This window comes from Ammospiza caudacuta, chromosome 1, assembly GCF_027887145.1.
Source record: "Ammospiza caudacuta isolate bAmmCau1 chromosome 1, bAmmCau1.pri, whole genome shotgun sequence".
NCBI lineage: Eukaryota > Metazoa > Chordata > Aves > Passeriformes > Passerellidae > Ammospiza > Ammospiza caudacuta.
Window position 1 is genome coordinate 117,420,017 of NC_080593.1, and position 22,561 is coordinate 117,442,577.

General features: G+C 38.2%; 1 protein-coding gene and 1 long non-coding RNA gene across 2 annotated transcripts in view; one reads left to right on the forward strand and one right to left on the reverse strand.

The window, feature by feature from the left end:
- Nucleotides 1–859, reverse strand: part of TOX (thymocyte selection associated high mobility group box) — a 218,374-nt gene extending 217,515 nt beyond the window's left edge. Inside the window, exon 1 of the mRNA XM_058811348.1 lies at nucleotides 413–859. Within this exon, the coding sequence (XP_058667331.1) occupies nucleotides 413–514 (102 nt within the window). The 5' untranslated portion in view covers nucleotides 515–859. The remainder of the gene's footprint in view (nucleotides 1–412) is intronic.
- On the forward strand, nucleotides 592–17,951 carry LOC131561873 (uncharacterized). The gene is made up of 5 exons (XR_009275114.1): nucleotides 592–838; nucleotides 8,190–8,272; nucleotides 9,894–10,128; nucleotides 11,354–11,446; nucleotides 17,842–17,951. It is a non-coding gene; the product is annotated as an uncharacterized LOC131561873 (long non-coding RNA).
- Nucleotides 17,952–22,561: the final 4,610 nt, after the last annotated feature.

A 22,561-nucleotide genomic window follows, 5' to 3' on the forward strand; every position in this document is an offset into this window, starting at 1 on the left:
CCGGTTTGTGGCGGACGCGGTCTTGCTGATTAATAAGCGCCCTGGAAATTCAAGTCCCCCGCACCAACATCCCCGTCCACGCCGTTTCTCCGAAAAGATGTTATGGAAAATGCCTCCCCCACCCACCCCCCCTCCCCGCTCCAGCCGCCCGCCCCCAGACTACTCCGGGGGTTTAATTTGGGGTGCCTGCGGGGGAGCCGCTGTGTGTCCCGGCGGCACCGCTCCGCGGCGGGCGGCACTGCGCTCCCCAAACCCCAAAGCCCGGCAAGTGCCGCTGCCCTCCCTCCGCCTCGCCGGGGAACTTGGTGCGCGGCTCGCCAGAGCGCAGCGCCCGCTCATGCAACGCGCCGCGACAACAGCACACACCGACAGCACAGATAAAACACCTCGGACGACACAAAACACGAGTCACCTTGTTGCAATAGTAGGGGTCCAGGCAGGGGGAAGGTCCCAAACAAGGCGTATCAGGAGCGGCTGCAGGCTGAGGAGGTGGTGAATAAAATCTTACGTCCATTTCACTAAAACATCAAGCAAACTCCTTTCCTTTTCTTTTGGTCGTTAATGTAGGTGCAAAAAGGGGGGTGTGAGAGAGTGTGTGTGTGTGAGTGTGTGTGCGTGAGAGAGAGAGAGAGGGAAGGGGGGGGGACACACAAGACTGAGAAGAATAAAAAAAGAGGTGCCTGACTTCAGTAGTCAAACACCTTCCCTGCCTCACATCCGTTTGTGGTTTGTAAAGAGAGAGAGGAGAGGAAAAAAAAAAATTCTCTTCCAAAAAAGCACCGGTCTGCAGATGTCTGCAAGAGAACCCACGAACCCTCCTTCTTCTACGGCAGGGCAGGTAACTTCGAGTACTTATTGTTTCCCCCGCGCATCGGCACCGGGGCGCTCGCTCCGTGCGTGCCGCTCTTTATGGGAGTCTCGGAGTTGGTTCGCTTCTCCCTCCCTCCCTCTCGCTCGCTCCCTCTGTTCTTTTCCCGTTCTTTCTTTCTTTCCTTTTCTTTTTCTCTCTCTGTTTTTTTTTCTTTTATTAATATTGTTATTATTTATTTGCTTTGGTTTGGTGGAGTTGTATTTTGGTCCCCCACCACACCGAGGGCCTTGGGGGGGGCTGAGGGGGAGGTGGCGACAGCAGCCGGGCCCCCCGCGCACCCCCGGGGGGAGCGGGGCGCCCAGGCGCTGGAATAGCCGCCCCGAGCCGCTCGGCTCTGCTCGGCTCTGCTCGGCTCGGCTCGGCCCGGCCTGGCCGGGCTGGGTTGGGCTGGCGGCGGCAGGGGACGCACCGCGCTCCGCCGCGGAGCCGCCGCTCCGAGTGTGCCTCACACAAAGGGGCCGGCGAGGGAAGAGCCATTTGCGGCCGCCGGGGCCCGGAGCCGCGGAGAGGGGGCGCTCCCGCGCCCGCCATCCCGCCGCCGTCCCCGCCCTCGCGCAGCGCCCTGCGCCCGGCCCCCGGCGCCGCCCGGCCCCCGCCCGTTACTATGGCACCCCCGCCGCGCCGCGGGGCCGGGCCGGGCCGCAGGGCGGCGGGGATAGGGCTCGGTGCGCTGCCTGGCGTGGGTCGGGCTCAGAGTGCCGGTGTGGCCGCGGGCAGGTCTCTTGAGGCGCCTCTGTGACACCCTTGGACCCATTTCCGCGGACCTTTGGCAAAGTTGGGGCGAGCCCTCTGCCCTGGCAGCCCTCTGAGGCTGGCGTGGGTCGCGCTGTCAGCGGACCCTCGTCTCCAGTCCCGGCGGAGTGGAAGCTATCGCCCAGAGTTTGTGGTGACACACACAGGCTGTGATCCATGAGCGTGTCCCAGAAAACAGGAAACAAGTTGAAAGTAAAGCGCACCCGTGAAATATACAGTCATCTGGGGTGTACCCCAGTAATGGTGATGCTCGGACCTGGGCGCACAGGGTGACACCAGGCACAGGATGAAGGAGGGACATTTGAGGAGATGGCCTAACTGCGAGGGGAGGAAGGAAGGAGAAGCGGATGGGGTAAGGAAAATTAGGAGGAGCTCAATTAGGAGCAAACAAGGGTGCTGACAAAGGAAAGTTCGGAATCCAGTGGGATGCGGGAGAGGGATTGATGAGCATAACAAGGTTTAACAGGCAAAAACAATGAAAGAAAAGGTGACTTCAAGACACCATGAGCAATCCCACTGGGTTTCCTGCTGAGTCTTCAGTAGTCTTAATCAGGGCAGAAAGGATGGAAGAGAAAGAATACAGGAAGGACACTATGCTGAGCTTAGATAATGCCCAACAGAGGAATTGTGTTATGAAAAGAAAGGAATGTCTTTTCTTCTTTAAATAAAAACGAATCACTTAGTGCCACACAAACAAGCTGAGATTATGATGATTAACAGGAATGGTTACATTTATCAATACTCATGAACATTTCCATCACAAACCAGTTAGAATCTTAGAAGATTTGTAATGCATGTTGCCACACAAAACTGTCTTCTCATCACTGAAAAAAAATTCTACGGTAAAGATTTCAAGGCAACTCAGTATTGTGGGGGAGCAATTCTCAAATTTCAGGTGAAAACATCACTGCTTGTGTGAGGATATACACATACATTTACAAAGATATATAATCTGCACCTCAGATATTTTGATACTGTAGAGTCCTTCAGGATTAAGTCATTACTTTCTTCCATGTCTAACAACCTGCTTTCATTAAAGCTTAATTATCTGAAAAAAATACGTAAGTAATGCAAATGAAACTCTAGAGAAAACAGATTTGAAGCAATATTCCTATTTCAGGATTATTTGATCAAAAACATCTCTGAAGGTACTTGGTTGTCAGTTCAACAGAATTTAAGTTTGATGGCAATAAATGCTTTTCTTAAACGTGAAATTACAAAAGGATCTCAGTTGCTTTCTTTTTAATAATGTTTGAAACCCTTCTGGCCTTGGAGAAAAGCTTGAAAACATGACCTAGAAAAAGCTCCAGAAAGCAAAGGAAAGGACATTAACATATTAAAAAAGAAAAAAAAAACCCACAAAAAACCCCAAACCCTCATGATTTTTGGCATCTGACTCATTATTTTACATGTTTGGGATTAGACATTTTGAAAGTTAAAAAATCCTAAAAAAGATTTTCCTTTGCAAGAGATGTACTTGACGCCTGACAGATATATCACTGCTGCAAATGGCTGATATGTGGACCATAATTTGACAAAGTGAATGGGAGACAGATTGCAAGCTCCGTATTGAAAAGCTGCTGTTGAGAAACTTGTTATTCATGGACAGTGGATTAGTTTGCAGCCTGTTGTGGAGAGAGGTGGTAGAGATACAGCAATTCGAGATGAGCTGTTCTAGGCAACCAGTGTGTGCAGGTGCATACAAGTGCATGCAGGTACAGAAATGCAGAGCTGGAGATGTCAATACCAGAATGACTGGAGTGTCTGATAATAAAAAGTAGAGAATTGGCTTTTTATTTATGTGAAATATTACTGACTGCTGCCTTAGGAAGGGCTTCGGGTTCCTCGGAGTCTGTAGGAGTTTACAACTGTACCTTTTGCTTTGCGCAGCACTTCAAGTTATTTTCAGTACTTAATGATGCAGGCCCTGAGAGTTATAAAATTTTTGCTGCTACTTACAGAGATGATTTAATCATCAAGATGGTAAAACACCTGAGATTTGTGGCAGTTATCTGTACAGTTGGTAAAAATTAAAGAGCTAAATATATATATTATTCTGTTAGAACATTCTTTTGTTTTGTAGGGAACATGTTCTCTAGGCTTTTCAGAATAATGTGTTTGTGGAGACCAGAACTAAAATTGTTAATAATATTGTAGGTTTTGCCTTGATGGACTGAGAAAGCAAGGGCCTTTGCAGGATAATTCAATGGTATATCAAACTTGGCCACTTTAGCTCATGGAAGCGCATTTTCCAGAAAAAGAAAAAAAAAAGTTGAAACAGATTTATAAGAATGAATCAATTTTTAGAAGCTCAAAAGGAAGGAACATTTGTTCAGAAGGGCACTGAGTTTTTAAAGCCATTCAACATTCAAGTGAATGTCTCCAAAATAGTCTTGAAAGAGGTTGCTATACCTGCATATGAGAAGAGTGTTATTGCCTTTCTCATATAAATAGGAACAAATGCCTTGAGGAACATGATCTTTATCTGCCAATACTAAAAAAGTTATTCTTTTAAATGCTGTCTGCTGGAGTTAGACTGTGCAGTGTAAATACTCTCCATGCAACGGAGAACTCCTATGGCATTCCTTGCCAAACAGCATTGTGGATGCAAGAGGTTTATGCAGCAGACTGGAAAACTGAGAAGGTCATTAGATGGACAAACCATGAATGGATCAGTAACTCCTCTGGGCTGAAAATAGCTGGAGGTGGAGGACATGGAAGTAGGTAATGGCAGTATTTGCCCTCAGCTTGGGCTGTCACGTCTTGAGCCGTCATTGGAGGCAGAGTACTGCTGGGACACCCCCTCGGTCTGAGCCAGTCTGGCCATTGGCACAGTCTCATTTGAGAATGCACAGTCTTTTCAGTGGCCAGGAGAACAGAATTCAGTGGAACAAGTAACTGTGTCTGATATGACAGATTATTTTCTTGTATATCGTACTGTCTGACCCAGCTGGTCTGTCTAGTGTGTTGGGGGGGCATCAGCAGACATAACTAATGTTCTCAGCCAAAGAGAAATAAAGTATTTTAGTTTAAAAAACAACAGTCCAACATCTTTTTGTTTAAATTTCACACATATATACCCAGTTTTATTTGAGACCACTAGATATCTGATAATCTATTACAAAGAGCAGACTTCCTGGTCTTCCTAGAAAGAAGGAAATGTGAGACTGTGATGATGGCTTAGTATTTATTATACTTAGGCTAGGCACCACAAGAATCTCTTCATGAGGCTGGCTCTTCTTTAAAGAAAAGTTTTCTGCTGCGTATTTTTAAAAAGAGTTGGATTGGAAAATCATTTTGCTTCTTTCTTTGTGCACTGTACTTTGGTAGCCAGGAGGAACAGATAAGCTATAAGGGAACCAATGAGATTTTGCTAAGAAAATCCCTCCTGCTGAAATTTTTGATTTACTATCTCACAGGACTGTTTACCATTCATAACAAAGGTCAATGCTCATCCATATCTAGATAGTAGTTAATTAAATAATAATAGGACAAAGGGTCTGTCTCTTTTGTGTAGATGTCCTGTTTCATGTTCTTAATCTGGATATGACACTTGGATCTGGGAAGATGCAAATGATAATATATTAAGATTGCAGAATTTTTTTAAACAATGTAATTAATCTGGTTGTTTCATCAGAATGAACTCAAATCCTTTAAGAAATTGATTCGTTTTAAGTGTTGACATTCTGTGTATGCATTTATAAGTAAGCATAAATCAATGTGAAAAAAGAGATCTTCAGTACAGTATAAAAACAATAGGTGTAATATATGTTTCAGAGTATTTAAACAGTTTGTAAGGCTACCTGATAGTGTGTCAAACAAAGTGTTATCAAATATGTAATGAAAGAGATAGCTATTTTATTATTTTAGCTATTGCTCCTGTCTTATTTAATTTGTTTGTGGTGAAAATGATGGGCCCCAAATTATCACACTTGTATGAAAATAAATTGTTCTCTATAAGGAAGTACAAATCACTTCTAAAAGTTAAAGAAAGCCCCTGAGTTCCCTTTGCTACAAAACAGAGAGAAAACCTGAGTATTGCCATAACTTCTTAATCCAAAAAATGATCCACAATTTAACACTGGAGGAGGAATTGACACATGGGTTGAAGCCGAACTGTGTTTTGCATCTCAGAAAAGATTCTTACAACTCATCTGCCATTGCCCCCAGTAGGAATTAAGCACAAAATATCTCAGAGAATCAAGAACTTAAATTACCATGAAAGAAATATAAAAATGTAAAATTCACCTTGCATATTTGCAGCTTTGATCCATTCCCATATGTCTCAAAGACACTGCCAGCTGATTCAGTTCAAATTACCAAATTAAATGTGGCCTTGCAGACATGGGGAAGGTAGGCCAATCTCAAAAGCAAACATTTTACTGGGCTTTAGATTATTTCTTGTGGTCAGAGAAACAAAGGGAAACATGAAGTTCCTTTTATTCTTTTCCTGTATTTTCTATCTTATCAAGGTTTTTTTATGAGCTACACTGTCCACATGGTATGAAGGAAGGAAGGCTCAAAAATACATCACAGTGTGATGTATGCTAGTTCTCAATTGCAAGATATACTCAACTGCTAACATTGCCAATTTTCCACTCTTCCACTTACCTTGTTAGATCAATCATGAAACATCCAGAAGTATAAGGAATCAGGAATTTTTGGTTTCGTGCTGTTTTTTTTCTGAAGTGTACTGGAGGCCTGTACTTAGAGTTCAGTAACTTAGATTTTTTAAAGGAAAGTTATGTTTTCAACAATTTATTCGCAGTTTAAAAGCTGTCTAAAGGCATTTTGGTTTCTCCTCCAAAAATGGAGGATTCATATAAGTTGTATAAATGTTATCTGGAGACTGCATCATATACAGACGTCTTGAGAACAAACCTATATTCATAGTTGGTACCATTAATAATACCCATCTGTATTTGCAGGTATTTTACAAATGTACATATTAATATGTCACCTGAATAGACAGGAGAAAGAAAAGACCGAACTGGTCACAAGCAGAGGAAGGGTCTTTATCACCAGTTTATCCATAGCATTCAACAGGAAATTCTCATCTGCAAGACAGATGATAAGCAGGTGATTAATCAGTTTTAAATTCAGAACAATGATGTCATCATTGTCTATTTGATGAACCTCCAAACAGAGCTGAATTGCCCTGCATGAGCTCCCCTGACATGAAGGGATCATTACAGACTTACTTAAAACTTACAAGCTTACTTTTCTGTTTCAGATATCTTTTGCTAGAGAAGATTTTCATTTTTGTTTATATTCACAAGGTCTCTGTGAAGAGAGGGATGTTTCTTAAATCCCCAGGCGAGTAGATGTTTCAACAGGAGGCTCCCACCCCAAAGCAGTGGGGCAAAAAAGTAGTCTAAGTACATTCTATTACATGGGTTTAATTAGTTTAATTCAAGCTCAGAATTACAGATGTTAATAGAGAGAGGGGTCCAAACTGTATTCTCTCTGAATACATATAAGTATAGTAAAGTTCACAGAGTAAAAAGAAAAATTTAGGCCTAGAAGGTATTACAGTTTATCTATTATCCCATTTTAATTTTTTAGGTGGAGAAAATAAAATTACTTGCTTGAATTTATTTTTCTCCCTTTGGCATTCATGATTGCTGTCATAAAAGCACCATACAGTTGGCACAGTTGGCATTTCCAAGTGCAAAAGGTTGTGACTGAAGTATAGTAAAAGTATATTGGGGGTTTCCATTAGAGCTTCCTGTTGTAGCAAATTCCATCCCATTCACACTTGATAGGCTGAAACAGATATGCCATCTGCATGTCATCTGCAGTCAATTTTCAAGGGGCATGATAAACTGTTAGGACTGCTGACTTGGGAGCAAAATTTACTTCTTTGCTGAGATTTTGGCATTTTTCTGGTGGATCTCTAGGAACTTCATATCCCCTTCCTTATAACTGTTATGGTTGTTTTTTTTTCTTGATGGAGTTGTCACTCTTAAGTCTAATAAAAACTCTGTCTTCCTTTTCTGGGCTTTCTAGTTTGACAGTTTCATGTTATAACTTTGTTCCACAATAAAAATAAAAAAGCTCTGGGTGTTAAGGAAGTCCTTGGAAAACTGTAAGTGATAGAGTCAGCATTTACAGAAGATATCACAACAGGTCTGACTGACCTTGGCAGCAATAGGAGATCACCATTTTTCATGGATGAGCTTTTCTTGAATGTCTGTCTTCTATGCTGTATAAGGCAGAAATACCTTTTCTGGGTCAAGGCTACTGCTTTCTGTTTCTCTTATTCTTTAACAGAGATTGTCTACTACTGTCAAGTATTATCTGTTTAAGGAATTTCTCTCAATCCCCTGTGTCTTGTTCTGTGGTATCTTAAGATAAATCTACATCACTGGTATTATTTTATAGTCTTACACTATTTTGTTGAGGATTATTTGTTTGAGGATTTTGAATGGTTTACTTTTATCACAGTCAGACTGCAAAGATTAATGTTTGTGGACGTCCTCCAAATCATCTCCCTTTACTCTGGCTACCAGAGTGTAATCAACACTGTTTTTTGTTGGAATGGCCATTGTCCTTTTTTTTTCAGCAGTTGGCAGGAGTACCAGTTGGAGGGAATGAATCATCTGCGTTGGCTGTTCATCTTTAAAAATTGACCCTTCAGTAGCATGTGTAAGTATTACAGAATTAAATATACATATTTATCAGAATATATGAAACACGTGGAGGGGAACTCCCAGGCCACATTTGAAATTATCAAGTTTCTAACAATTTGTTGAATGCATGTAGATTTATAATAGCTGTGTGGAGACAGTTGCCTGACTGCATAATACGCTGATAATTAAGTAAAAGCAAATAATAATTTGAAATAAAAGAGAAGGAAAAGAAACTCAAACTCGTTTATAATTGTAGAATATAGGAAAAAACCCTCCATCATCCTCCTAAGATACCCTCCCCCTCCTTCAAGCAGTGGAATTTCCCTGCTTGAAGTTATCTTGAGAAGACACAATTTGCAATTTGCCCAAGAGGTCAGCAGGCCCAAACTACTGTACCACAGTGTAGGAGGTGGTTTCAAGGCTGACAGCCCCCTGGAAGGAGGATCTGCAAGCATCTTACTTTCTTTTGAATAAAGTGTGACCTCCACTGGTCGTTGTTGTATTCAGGAAAAGGGGAAAAAGTCCATCATGGAAGAAGGCCCCAAGGCATTTTGTGGCACAAAGTCTTGCAGTGTCAACTGCAAGGTTCCTACTTAGTTCACTGGAGAAATATGTAATAGGTATTTACATATGTTTAAGTGGAGCTGCAGGGGGGCAGGGAGAGAGCTGAAGCATGTGCTTGCACTTGCTGAGAGTCATGCATGTCCTACATCTGCCTGCCTGTCTCTCGCGAGCGTGATTCGTAAGGTATGTGTTGAAAAATAAAAGCAAGAATATCTGGTTGCCAAGACTAATACATACATACTTTTCCTTTATTTTTCTCACATCTGTGTTTCTGTAATCATTTGAAAAAATGGAAATATTTTAAAAAACCAAACAAACAAACAAACAATACCCCCCCCCCCCCCCCCCCCAGACTGTCCAGGGCAGAATTCAGTCCACAAAGAGAATGCAAATTGAAATAACCTTAAAATAGAAAGTACCTTTAAGGAGAAATGTAACATAAAGAAGAGGTTTAAGGAACCTGAGTACAAGTCATTTTTGCTACAATACATAGCCACACTGAAGAGAGTAAAGGGTAGGAAGACACAATATTTCTGAATTTCCATGCCTTTGGGTTTAAGTCAGACCCTTAACCTTATTTGAATATAGTATTTTTTTTGGTTTAATACATTTCATACAGAATGTATAAAGAAGATTTAATAACTGTCTCTTAGCTGTGGTTTATCTCTACCTCAGAGAAAGCTAAAATGAGTTTCTAGTGAAATGGCTGAAAGAGCATACACAGTAAGTCTTCTATCAAATTGTTTCCAGTCTTGCTGATTTGTAAAAGAATTTTTAGAAAGATTCCGGCTTTCTATGTAGAATGTTAAAGTTTGATTCTGTGCCCAAAATTTATAGAAGCGAACCACAAAAAAACAGTGGAAGTCTAGCTTGCCATGTTCTGTTTTTTGAAACTCCTGAGATTACTTTGCTATCACGTGAATTTGTGCTAGTATTTAACCCAAGTTTTACTCTCAAAAAGAAAATTGTATTATAGTGTATTACATATTTCTGGCTGTAATAGCAATTAAATATCTTGGAAGAAACTAATCAAATCCCCAGGCTTCTCTGTCTTTTTTGTTTTTCTCTTTCAGAAGTGCATCACAGATAAAGGACTAACTTTGTGAACATACTCCTGCAGTAAAAAGGACAAAAATGAACAATTCTTATGTAATTAGTCACCCGACACAAGTGTTCCAGGATAAGATCTTCTGAAGTATCATAGCAGAAATATAAATGGAATACTTAGAGTTGCTGTTGTCAGCTGTTAAAAATGGAAGGATTTCTGCAGCATTTCAGGTTCTCTGGATAGTTGTACATCAAACTAAGGTATTCTCGTGGCATTGAACTGCACAAGGGTAGTTAACTGCTTTCCTCCTGCCTCAGAAGACAAACAGCCCACTGGCACCAATTTTAGGCAGCAAAATCAGGCTGGACCAGGCTTGTGTTTGCCCTGCTTCCCTAGACTTTTGTCTGTCTTAGGTGGTATAAAGGCATTTCTTCCATTTGAATGTGCTGCAGTGGTTATTTGAATAGATGCAGTTTCCTAACATTCCAGCTCAAACACTGAAGTGCAATAAACCTGAGCTGACTGGGCATCAAAAGGCATGAACCAGCAGTGTTAATACAATCAGTCTCATGAGATCACTACTGCTGAAAACTGGGACTACAGCCCATGGGTATTATTGTGTCTCTTCCATCAGCTTCTCAAAGTGCTCTCCATGCACACCCAAAAAGGCCATTTCAGACAATTTCTCCCTTAACCTATTGGAAATAAATTTGTTGAGGTACACATATTTTCACACACAGCTTAAGGGATATGCTCCCATAATTACTAGCACTGCTTTTAAGTCAGGAGTTAGTGCAGGCATAGCATCCAGGTGTAGGGTGTTATTACTGGTTCTGCTTTGGAAACATACTCAAATGTGCCTCTCTGCCATCTGGCATTTCTGATTCAGGAGAATATCTGTATTTTCTTGTCTTCCTTGAACGTTAAAATCAAGGGTCAAGGTCTGCTTTTTTCTTTTGTACAGTTTGGTTCATTTGGGAGTTGTTCCTAACATAACAGAGCTGTGGTTTTGCAGTAGGCTTCAGCAAATTTAAATCTGTGCTGCTGCTGAAGATAGTGGTACAGCTCTCTTTCCCTTCCTGCTCCAGCTGCATATTCTGCTGTCTCCCTTGGGAGAATGAGCATGCTTTTGACTTCAAGGTCAGCTGTGTCAGGAACCATCTGAAAATTAGTGTGTGGCTCAGATCTTAGGTGGATCATTTTGTATTTTTGATCTGGCTGACTCTGAGGCAGCATGAGAACTGATGATAAAATGAGAGGAGTATTTACCTAGGTCTGAGGAGAGGAGGGGGAGGGAGGTGGTGAGTGGGCCTGCCTCTTGGCACACTCCATACTTAGGGTAGCTTAAGCCAATAATGAAACAGCACCTAAGAGTCTGCTTGCTAAACTCAAACTCAGAGGTGCTTCTGGTATTAGGGAAGACCAAACACTGGAAAATTCCAATGTTCCAATGCCTTTTTTTTTTTTTTTTTTTTTTTTTTTTAGCAATTCAATCCTTCTTCCTGCAATTCCTACCTAGCCAGGCCCATGAAAACTGTGGTATTGGTGAGGAAGTGGTGCCTCAAAGTTACTCAACATGTGAGTTGGGAAGGGAGCAGGGGGACTGTGAGGGGAAAGGAGGGGGAGTGGGCGAAACACGGATGGATGGATCTGAGATTATGCTGCAGCTGAGACTGAAATAAAATTTCACCTTAAAATGGGGTGGCTGCTGCTTCTATGAAAGTCTTGGGGATAATTCATCTACCACTTGATAAATTGGCAGGGTTTCTTTCCAGGTTCTCTTTTCTATTCTCCTTTATGCTTTGTATGTGTATACATGTGTGTGAGGTATGTGTATGTAATTTTCAAGAGATCTGGCCCTTTCTTTCTCCTTGGCTAACTTCTGAAATAGAGTTGTCAGGATGATTCCAGCATTTGGAGCCATATTCTTCTTGACAGAATATAACTCTTTTTCACAGTTTTCCTTTTTTATGGCCTGAAGTCAATGGGAATATTCAATGCAACCTAAGGTCGGGTTCCTGAATTTTAACACAATTTCCCATGAGAACTAGAAGAATGAAAATTCCTTTAAGACAGGGAAGAAAAAGTGGAACAGTAATGTCAGGACAAAACTCTTGTTATGTGGCTTTAAAAAAGCAGCTTGAAGAGATTTCAGATCTAGGGGGAGGTGAGCTTCATTTGATCTGTCCAGGAATTTAACAGTAGTCACAGAGTTATCAGTCACTTGTACAAAAGAGTTGAACTCTCATAGCAGCTGGCTGTGCTAGCAGTCCTGAAATTCAGTAGGCCAGCTGCAAGAAGATCCATCAAGTTAAGTAATTTCAAAAATGTATTGAAATACAGCATATGCAGCCATATAAAACTATATGATGTGGCAGGATTTTGAGCAGTGCCTTAGCAATATGGCTGTATGTATAGCCATGGGCTAGACAGAAATACAACCACTCTTTTCTAGAACATAGAAAAAGGGTTGGTTATGAGCTGAACAGGTTTGACTGATTCATTTATGTCTGATCAATGACATTATTTGATGCCTTGGAAGGCAGAGGTTGTGCACATTCAGTCAACAAAAAATTTTGTAATAATGAAAAGAAATGGTGATGTTAATTTATTTTCTGCAAAGGATGAGGTTTCATGCCTGTGCCCACCTCCACAGAGTGGAAATTCACAGAGACCTAGTTTTTATCTAGGCAGAGTTTCTCATATATCAGTGGAAATTTTAGATCTCTCTAATATCAGTTGTACTTTGAAAAATCTAAATTTTCTTGTTTTACATATTTCTGATGTCAAGTCTTACATTTTGCATTAGTGAAATAGGATGAGAATGAAGGTGTTGCTATTTACAAACTCTTTGAAGATGTAAGGTGCTGTGTATATATATATAAATCATCAATTTCATATGAGTTTGGATGTGCTAAGAATGGAGTACATTTCATTGGTGATAAAGCATCATGATCAATGAAGGATCTGAATATTCAAGTTAGAAGAGAGTATTTTATTTTTATAATATCCCTGTATATGTTCCATTAAGAAAGACAAAATATGCTTTATTAATGTAGTATTTCAAGCTCTGTTTGCTTCCTGAAATGTCAGCTGTCAAACTTTGTTGCCATCCTTGAGAACAACTAAAAAGTGAGACATTTTTCTGTTTGGAGGCACTTGCCTTCCAGTAATAACCCTATCTTACCAATGGTTTAAAAAAAGGTTTTAAATTAAAACATTGGCTAAAAATTATATCTTATGATATCTTTTGATGTAGAATTGCAGAGATTAAGATAAACTCCACAGAGTAAAACATGCTGTAGGTAAGAGAAGTGGAAGCAGTCTGGCCTGTGGCAAGATGAACTACAAAAAATCTAGTTTATAAATGATGAACAGTCCAATTACATTTAAGTTTTTTATGGAAAACCTATTCTGCAGAATATTTAAAGTCTTGAATGTGCCTCTGTTGATTTTGTGCTTTCTCCTAATTTTTTTAGTCTTTCCATAAAAGTTGTTTCTATTCTGTTTTCAGCCTGCTTCATGTTCCCTTGTCTTACCTCTCTATCCCTTTCCCCCTCCTCCACATCCTTTCTCTCTTTCTCATGTAATCTCAGAGCTGTTAGAAAAAATGCTGCTTTTTTTTCTGTGTAATGTTCTTCAGCTTTAGCAATTTTCCATTTCACTTATTTCTTGTTATACTTTTTCCATTTAATATTATGGGAGAAAAATCATTCTATTTTGAGTCAAATACACCATCACGATGTTTTGGCCCATGTTAGTTTTTTTCTTTTTTTTTTTTTCAAATATAAAGTTTATTTGCAGTTTCCTGTGCTCTCCATTTGATTGCTATTAAAGGAGGAGGAAAGGAATAAAAGATCTTAACTTTTACCATCAGCAGAAGGTGTATCTTTACAAATGTCACTGTTTCTCGTCCCTTGTTTGTTTTGTATTTGTAGTAGCAAGGAAGCTCTGCAGGATTGTTTACACATCCTGGGTCTCACAGTAAGATAACTTGTTTGTAGGATGACATTGGTCTGGAGTTAAAATGACTACAGTATATTTTAGGGGATGATGCACTCTGAATGAGTTCTAAGAAGGGAAATAAGTTGAATTATGTACTACAAAAATTTGTTAGGACAGTGTGGTGTTTTGTGGGCAGCTGTGGGTTATAAGAGCTGGTTTGGAGGTAGAATGCAAGTGATTTTGGGTCCAGGATGTTTGAAATCAGAGAAGCTTTTATCAAAGGAACACCTTCTACTACTGTTTGGATAAACTATTTTCAGAGTAAATGAAGACTGAAGGAAACAGGATGATGAATTTTACTACTGATTTCTGTTTATTGCTGCAGAAAGCATCTCCTTGCATTTAATCCATGACTGTTCTGTCCTAGCTGATACTTTTTTAGAGTTTATATAAAAAGGCTGTATAAAAGTGGACAAAAATGATGACACCACTTATGATACAAGAAAGCTGGCAAATAACTATAGTGCCACAGCATTTAGGCACCATGGTGATAGGTGCCTTAGAGATACATGCAAGAGAGACAAACAGAATGAGTCAATGTATTGCCCAATTTGCATAAATTTTTTCATAAAATAACTTGCAGTGTTTGAGAAAGAAAATAAATATTTGGTGTTTGGGTTGCTATGGTGTTGTAGTAGTGAAAAAAGCAAAACTATGAACAAACAGTCTATGCTGCATTATGAGTTTACTAAGCAGACAGGCTTCTAAGTAACAAAGTGAATATGAAAAAAGGCTTTAATTATGTAGAGGTTAGTTGTGATAACAGCTAGTGTAATGACAGCTTTTTCTGTCCTCTTCACTTAGGAAGATCTTAAACACTGATTTCAAGAAACTCTGAAGAGGATTGTGCAGCAAGTGCTGTGAATTTCTGTATTTACTCCTTACTTTGATTTACTTCTTTGGACTTAGTGATAGAAACAGCAGGTTTTGTCAGCCTCTGAGAGCATTTCCTGCTTTTCCTTTCAGTTGGGATGAACTGAACTGAACTCATATTTTACTGTGCTTCTTTTTAATTCAGAAGCATTTTTAATAGATTTTTCAATCCAAGGGGGATGAGTGCTCTCTTTTGCATGCTCTTCTACACTAACATCTGGTTTCAGCAGACCTCTTAAACACATGCCTAAGTGCATCCTTAAATATTTGGTTGGTCATATGCCTAAAGGAGTACAGTAGTCACATTAAAGAGCGGGATATTCTTAAGTGCTTTTTTGAATAGAGACCTAAATGGGAATGAAAAGACAATTATGTACTTTTAATTGTGTGCATTAATTAGCCAAGTATATGTTTCATTTACTAACATTATCTTTTGTAGTTATATAACTTTAAAGAATACAGAAAAGTACTTAATCCAAATTTTGTTCAATAGATGTGTTTTAATAAGTATACTTACCCGCAGTATAATTTAGCTGCAAAGGTTGAAAAAGAATAAATGGTTGCTTCCATTCAGCACACATATTTTTCTAGTAAATGAACCTGCAATACTGAGAAAAGGGTTTAGGGGGGATGAAGAAGAAAGAAAATTGAGAAATTCATGGTAACTTTTTGGAAGGCGCATCAAAGTTTAAGAATTTTGTGCCTTTGCTGCAGTGTAATTATTTTTCAATTGTTGCTTCTGACTGAGCAGGCAATAACCTAGATTTTTCTGCTAGGCATGAATGAATGAGCAAATTTAAGAATTAAGTACCCAAACAGAATAAACATGTCATTTTGTAGTTTATGAAACATTTGGCTCTGACAATGCAGCTCAAGAAAGTCATACTCTTTTCTAATGAGTGAATGGCTTGAAATGTGTTCTGTATCACAGTCTGAAAAAAGTAGTTGCTTTATCTAATTTGCAATCCTTTTGCTAGGGGCAAGGGTAAGAAATTTAGGGATGAGTTAACATATCCAGCCCTCTTATGGAACTGCATGGTACTCTTAGAGGGGAGGGAAAATACTGAGCAGAAATGATAGCAAAATTAGACATCAGTATTACACTAGAGTTACTCAAATTTAAGCTCAATAGAATAGTCACCTGAAATATATTTTTTTAACTCTGCTTAACTTTTTCTGAAAACTCTCTCAAGAATCGTATATTTTACAATATTTTTCCTTGGAGATAACTTAAAATAAAAGAAAGCTATTCCCCAAATGCATACTTGTGTAAGCATTTGGAATGCAGTAAGTGTGTTTTCATTATGACTGAACAATTTCAGCTGTGAGCAACTATACAGCAAGAAGAAGAAAAAATGCATCTTTGGAGGTAAATTAAATTGCAGTACCCAAAGAATTGGAATCTGTCTTTTATAATTTAGACATGAGAAAACTAAAATAAAAATAAAGGTTCAAACTAGATTCTCCACTGCTTTCAAATGCCTTCATAAAAATGAAATTGAAATGGAGTATAGGGAATGACAGAACTTAAAAATATTTTTCTCTGCATTTTCAACATCATCAATGTGTACTCTGTAAAGATTCTGTCTACAACTCAAAAAGCCTTTCTAAATGAAATTCAGCAAAAAACAATGGTCTGTCTAAGCAGAAATCATCTTATCCAGGCCAGTCATTTGGATAGTGTATGGCAGTGCATTTGTGTACATCTATATCTATGAAGACAATTTAGAGAAGAGGTAGGGAAAAGAGAATCCTGATAATATTATTTGTAAACTATCTCTCCCCTGAATGATATTTCACCATCTAAAAGACTAATTAGATTGCATGATTACATGGCTCTCCAGAGTTTCGCATCTTAGCAATAAAATGCCCACAGAGTCATTTATCATGTCAAAGGGTCAGTGGTATTTTTTGGGGTATTCATCTGGATAGATGAAAAACAAACACTGCAGTTTGGAAATTTGTAGATACATAGACATAACCTGTGAATGAGTGATCTGCAAGATTACAGACTGGATGCTCTTTACATGGAAACATGAAAGGCATTTCTGTGCATACATGCTAGATGTCTTTTTTAAAGTTCAAGATACTTTTAGTTACAGCCAGCCCTCAAACACTTCTGGATGCTTCTAAATTCAGTATCACAATGGCAGTCAAAAAAATATGGAGTGAGTTCACAAAGGTATATGGAAGTGGATTTTGCACTTCTGATTTTTTTTTTTTTTTGATGGTTTAATTCTTTTAGCACTAACCAATTTGTGTTGCAGGCAGGCCAACATGTCACTGCTAGTGTCCTAGTTATATTCAGCAGTCTTCTTGGCTGAAGTTTGATAAATGTATCTTTGGAGGACCATAATTTTTCTAAATGGTATGATTTTTTCAGTGAGGACTTTGGTCTTGAGTCTGCAAAAATCAACACTTTTGATTGACTTTAAAAATACAAACAGTGCAGTCCTTTGGAAAAGACCTTTAATTTCCAAAAACACGTCAAGCTGGACTCTACAGACAGACTTTTATGCTTAGTTCTGTGAGTGCTTATCTTGCCTGATTTCAAAATACCCCAGATCAGCTGCAGGATAAGGCCAGGAGGATTTTCATCCTGAGTTATCAATGTCTTCAGTACAAAGACATGTCTTTTTTGGATAATGCCAGGAGAAATGCAAATGCATTAACCATGCATTGACCATGCAGAGCAGAGTAGTCTTTTACATTCAAACTCTATTGGAATTCTCAAAGTAAGCATTCTTTTCCCCAACTAACCTATATAACTTAACTGGTAGCTGTTAGTGGTCTATCAATTATATGTGTGGAAATTTTGGCCTCCAGCATTCCCACTTCAGAAAGTTTCCCAACTAATGGTTTCCTGAGTATGCAGGGATAAGGGACTGCTAAGGGCTTAGTAACTATGGCCTTCTCTTACAGAAAGGGAGACTTGGTTGGGTATAAGGCATTTATTTTTGAAAAGTTTACAGTTTTATTTTTTTAATCAATTGATAGATCCTGGGTCTCTCCTGCTGCAGGCTGTAATCCATGTCATTCACCTTGCTACCATCTTACTTTCTCCATCTTTCGTAATAATTTTTTTTTTTTGGCAGGACAAGAGCTGGAAAATGCTTCTGCATCTGGTTTTCTTTGGGAGGAAAGACTTTGTGAAGAGTGAGGTGTGAGGAAAGACTCATTCCCCTTTGGATTATAAAAGCAGTGCTTATAATAAAACTGTATGTTGTGACTCTTCAGTGGATGGAGGCCTGTTCTTCTATGCATGCTCAATGCAACATAACTGTGTAGATTAAAGATTCTTAATAGTCCCTTCCTTTTGATATTTCCAGTGCACTCTCCAGTCAGTGCACTCTTCTGAGTGCACTGACTTTCCTAGGTAATTTCTGTTGTCTGCCATACCTAGGTCTCCCCAGGACTTCTTAAGAAATTTTGCTAGCTAAGCTGGATGCCAGGAATTCTATTAAGTGGTAAATTGTCCTGTCCCCTCTCCTACCTTCTTCCCCATACCCCAACCCCCTCTCACTAACAAAAAGAATGTCTTTATATTCTAAAAGTTGTTATTATAAAGTGCATTACTGGACTAGGGAAAGACTGAAATTGCTACTTATACTCATTCTTCATTATGTGAGTGAACTTTGGTAATGCAAAATCGTTCAAAAGTACTGTTAACCAAGAACTTGGCAATCCTGTGGGCAGAGAAACATCTTAATCCCTTTCTTCTTCAGAATTTCAGAATTTAAAAGCTTTCCTTATATTCAGTTTATTCAGTAGGGATTCCTCTTTTTTTTCCCTGGGTTTGTCTTTAATTTGTCATAAAGTACAGATCACAAGAGAGAACCTGGGAGGTGGAGCAAAAAACATTGGTCAGAGTTACAGGGAAAAGATCTTCCATTTTTTGAAGATGCATCCAAAAGAAATTATTTTTAGTCTGTGAAGCCTGATGCATCTCACCTAGTTTCAGGTGCCCCTGGTAAGGGACAAAAAGGAGGTCACCCTGAATTTTTCCAGTTGGATATGGAAAGTGGTGGTCAACTCCAAATTGCTGATCTCACCTCACATTTTCTTGATCCTTCACCACTGATTGTAAGGCACTTAAGCTTGCCACTTAGAAAATAGCTTTTTTAGTAAGGTTAAAACTCAGGCCTTAAAAATCATATTTTAATGCTAAAGATATTTTAATGCTAAAGAATGGAAAGAAAAAAGACTGGGATTTTCAGAAGACGTTTAACTTCCATTGATTTCAATGGGACTCTATGAATACTTTGGAACTTAATGAGGTTCCTGAGTACCTTGAGAAACTATGTCTGCAAACCTATATTTAATGTTATTTATTTTCACTGAAAATAAATAAATATATTAAAAGCTGTGTCATACAAGAAAGTCAAAATTTGATGTTTTAGACAGTTCAGTAACTTTCAAAATATTAAAATTTATCCACTCATTTCCTAATAATTGGATCTTCAGTTTGTATAGGATGGTCTGGATGCACCATAAGATTCTATGAAGAAAAAGATTTTTTATAAAAATAAACAAATTCAGTCAAGATTTGTTGGTAGTGGGAAAAGTTAAAAATGTAGCTTAATTTTTGCCCACCTGCTTATATCTTTTTTTCAGACACGAGAGATTTGGAATGGATTTTGCTTTAATAAAGTGTGCCTGCTGTGATATTGCTGCTGTTTCTAAATGGAACGTCTCACTCCTTGTGATATGAAACTCCACAAGTCCATTTTATTGGGCAAGAAAGACAATCCTTTGTTAGCTCAGAGCTCCACTGACTTCAAGAGGGTGTAATGCCAGGGTGTAGAGTCTTCCATGTAGAACCTTGCATGAAAAATTTAGCAGGATTGAGCCTGAACTTGGCTATATTTGTATTTCTTGTAGCTGAAATATGCCATCCTGTGATAACAGCATCAGTAATCTTTTAGTAGGGTATTACAGAAAGGGAACAGCGCTATGTTTATAATAAACAGGAAATTGTATACTGTTAGTGATTAATTAGCATAGAAGGACATGTACATAAAAAAATTATGAACTAAAATGGAGAGCATGTTCTTATGTGGTGCATTTTTGTTTTTTATGTTGCTAACACTTGTATTATTATGCAAATAAGCAAATATTTGTAGAAATCATGTATTTATGATTTAACATTATTAGAAAATTTCAGAAGGAATAGTTGGCACCTCCTTTCTTATTAAAACACTTGTGTAGTCACTGGAGTGATAAATTTTTAAAATTATTTTAATATAATAAATATAATAATTAATATAATTAATACATGAAATAAATATAAATAATAACAAATAAAATAATAATAATATAATAATTTTTTAAAGGATCATATGCAGATGTATTGTTACTCTAGTTTTTCCCCTATGTCATTTTTAACAGCAGTATGGAGTGATTTTAGTACCTGTTTCAGTAGAATATTTCAACAATAATACAAATCTGTTGCAAAAGTTACTACTTGAGAAAGTTCTTGTACTTTATAAAGTGCTACTTATGAATGCAATAAGTGACATAAATATGCCAATAAATCTGACTTGATCTAAATCACCTAAATCTAGGTGACATACCCATCTATAAAATACATCAGAAATGAAGTACAGGTGCATCATGAAGGTGAAGTTAAGTAAGTTCTGTAGTGAGGTCTTTGATAAAACTTTATTTTGTTAATTATAAGAGGTGAAAATTAAATAAATGCTAGCTTTTGCAATGAATGAAATAATTTCATTCCAAATACAATAACTGTAAACTTTGCATACCTAATTAATGTCTTCTTTCTATATTCAGGCATGACCATTAAATTTTTAACTAGCTTACTGCTGAGATAATTAATTCCAGAAGTACTATTTCTGACATGTTGTTTGGCTAAAGCAGGCATTCATCTATACCTTAGAAGTATTTTTGATACATTTACAAAAAATAGTAACTTTATATATTTCTTCCTACAACTGTGATAAAGTGTTGATAAATTTAAGTAGCGTATGTTTAGTAAGCATTTTTTGGTTTTCTTTTTTTCAGAATAAAAGAAAAAATCTCTATTGAATGTGCAATGGAAGCAAATGTTTTTCCAGTTCAGCAGTTTCTGCTGAATTGTAAACAATCGGGTTGTTTCAGAAGGAGAGTAGCATGGTCCGTAACTCCGACAGCTAGTAGTAGTTTAGTTTACTGCTTCTACCACCTGCCTTCTGACTTAATATTGGAAGCAAGAAGCATGCAATTAAGTATGAGGAAATGAAAATAAATGACACTGTTCATTGCACATTACAAAGTGCCTGGCAGAAAGAATGCAGCTTGCCTGGACCTGATGACCCCAGGGGAAAACATGTCTCGTGCCTGGGAAAGTGCCAGCGAATCAGACACTGACCCTGGCTTTAGCCACTATCAAATGCATTGGGTTCCTTCTTAGCAATTTGAAACTTTATTTTAAAAATTATAATTGAGTTCTGAAAAGCAGGGAGATATAAAATGAAACATGTACTGAGTATGGGATAGGAGCTACAGGACAACAAATGTGCAGGAGTATTTTCTTTATAATTTCTTGACGAAAGTTATTTGGATTACATCCTGAATTGGACTAATTTGAAGTGGTTATTAAATTCTATGGTTTCTAGAGGTGAAGAGGTTTTTGAAAGATTACTTCCATCTATGCAGCAATATTGCATTCACTGCAATATTACTGGATATATAACTCAAAACCTCACCTCATTCCAGAATCTGAGTGCTTAAAACCTGTTTCATTTTAAAATGTCTGGTTTGTGAATGTTTTACTCTTTGTCCTACATGTGGCTTATACAATGGTTAGAACACAAAGTAATAATTGTATTTCTGTCATTTGTCCTAAATTTTCTATGCATCTTTACAGAGGTAAGTAAATGCTATCCTGATAGCATTTACCTGAAGAAACTGGACCATAGAGAAATCTGATGGCTTGCTCAGAACACGTAACACATAAAACAGTAGTCGAAAGTGAGATAACCAGTTGTACAAGAAAATAAATGTTTTCACATAAATCATGTTATTTTGCTACAGAAGTCCAATATGTCTTTTTTTTAGATGGATATAGGTGCACTACAAATGAATTAACACATTACAGATTACTGTAATACATTAATTCAGCACTACTGTCTGATTTAGATGGCCATGTATAAATAGTGGGGAAAATTTCATAATGAAAGCAGAAGCAAATAGGGATTTTTATGTGTTCATGATCTGGTAAAAACTAGAATTCAGATGAGATATGCCAAAATTTGTAGACTTTTCAGTGAAGCTAAATAGCTACAGAGAATCTTATAGAACAGATAATTTCAGGTAGAAATGGTGCCAAGACTTGGTGGTTTTTAATGATTTCATCTTGAAGAAAAGAGCATCTTGGTAACTTGATAGGTATTGTTTTGAGTATAATTTTTTTCACCCCATAACCCAAAGTAAAACTCAAGGGTGCAAATTCAGAAGGAATTGAAACCTTTTAGGGAGTCACAGACCCTCCATTCCAAAACCACCAACTTTCACTTTTCTGGCTGTATGCAAGTACATTGATCTTCCTTTTCTTAAATATTGTATGTACCTCTGTAGAAGGATTTTTTTCATATTTCAACCAAATTTTAGGTAAGTTCCTCACATTCTATGAAAGACAGTCTTCTTTACTGCACTTCTTCACAGGGCTTTTTAGACCCCAGTAGGAAAAAAAAAGGTATTTGCATGTCAGTCATTGAGTCTCTGTGAGTTAAAAATCATGTCTTTCAGATATGCTTTCTATCCCTAGTCCTGCACAACATGAAATATGGTTGACAGCTATATTACCACACTGCAGAT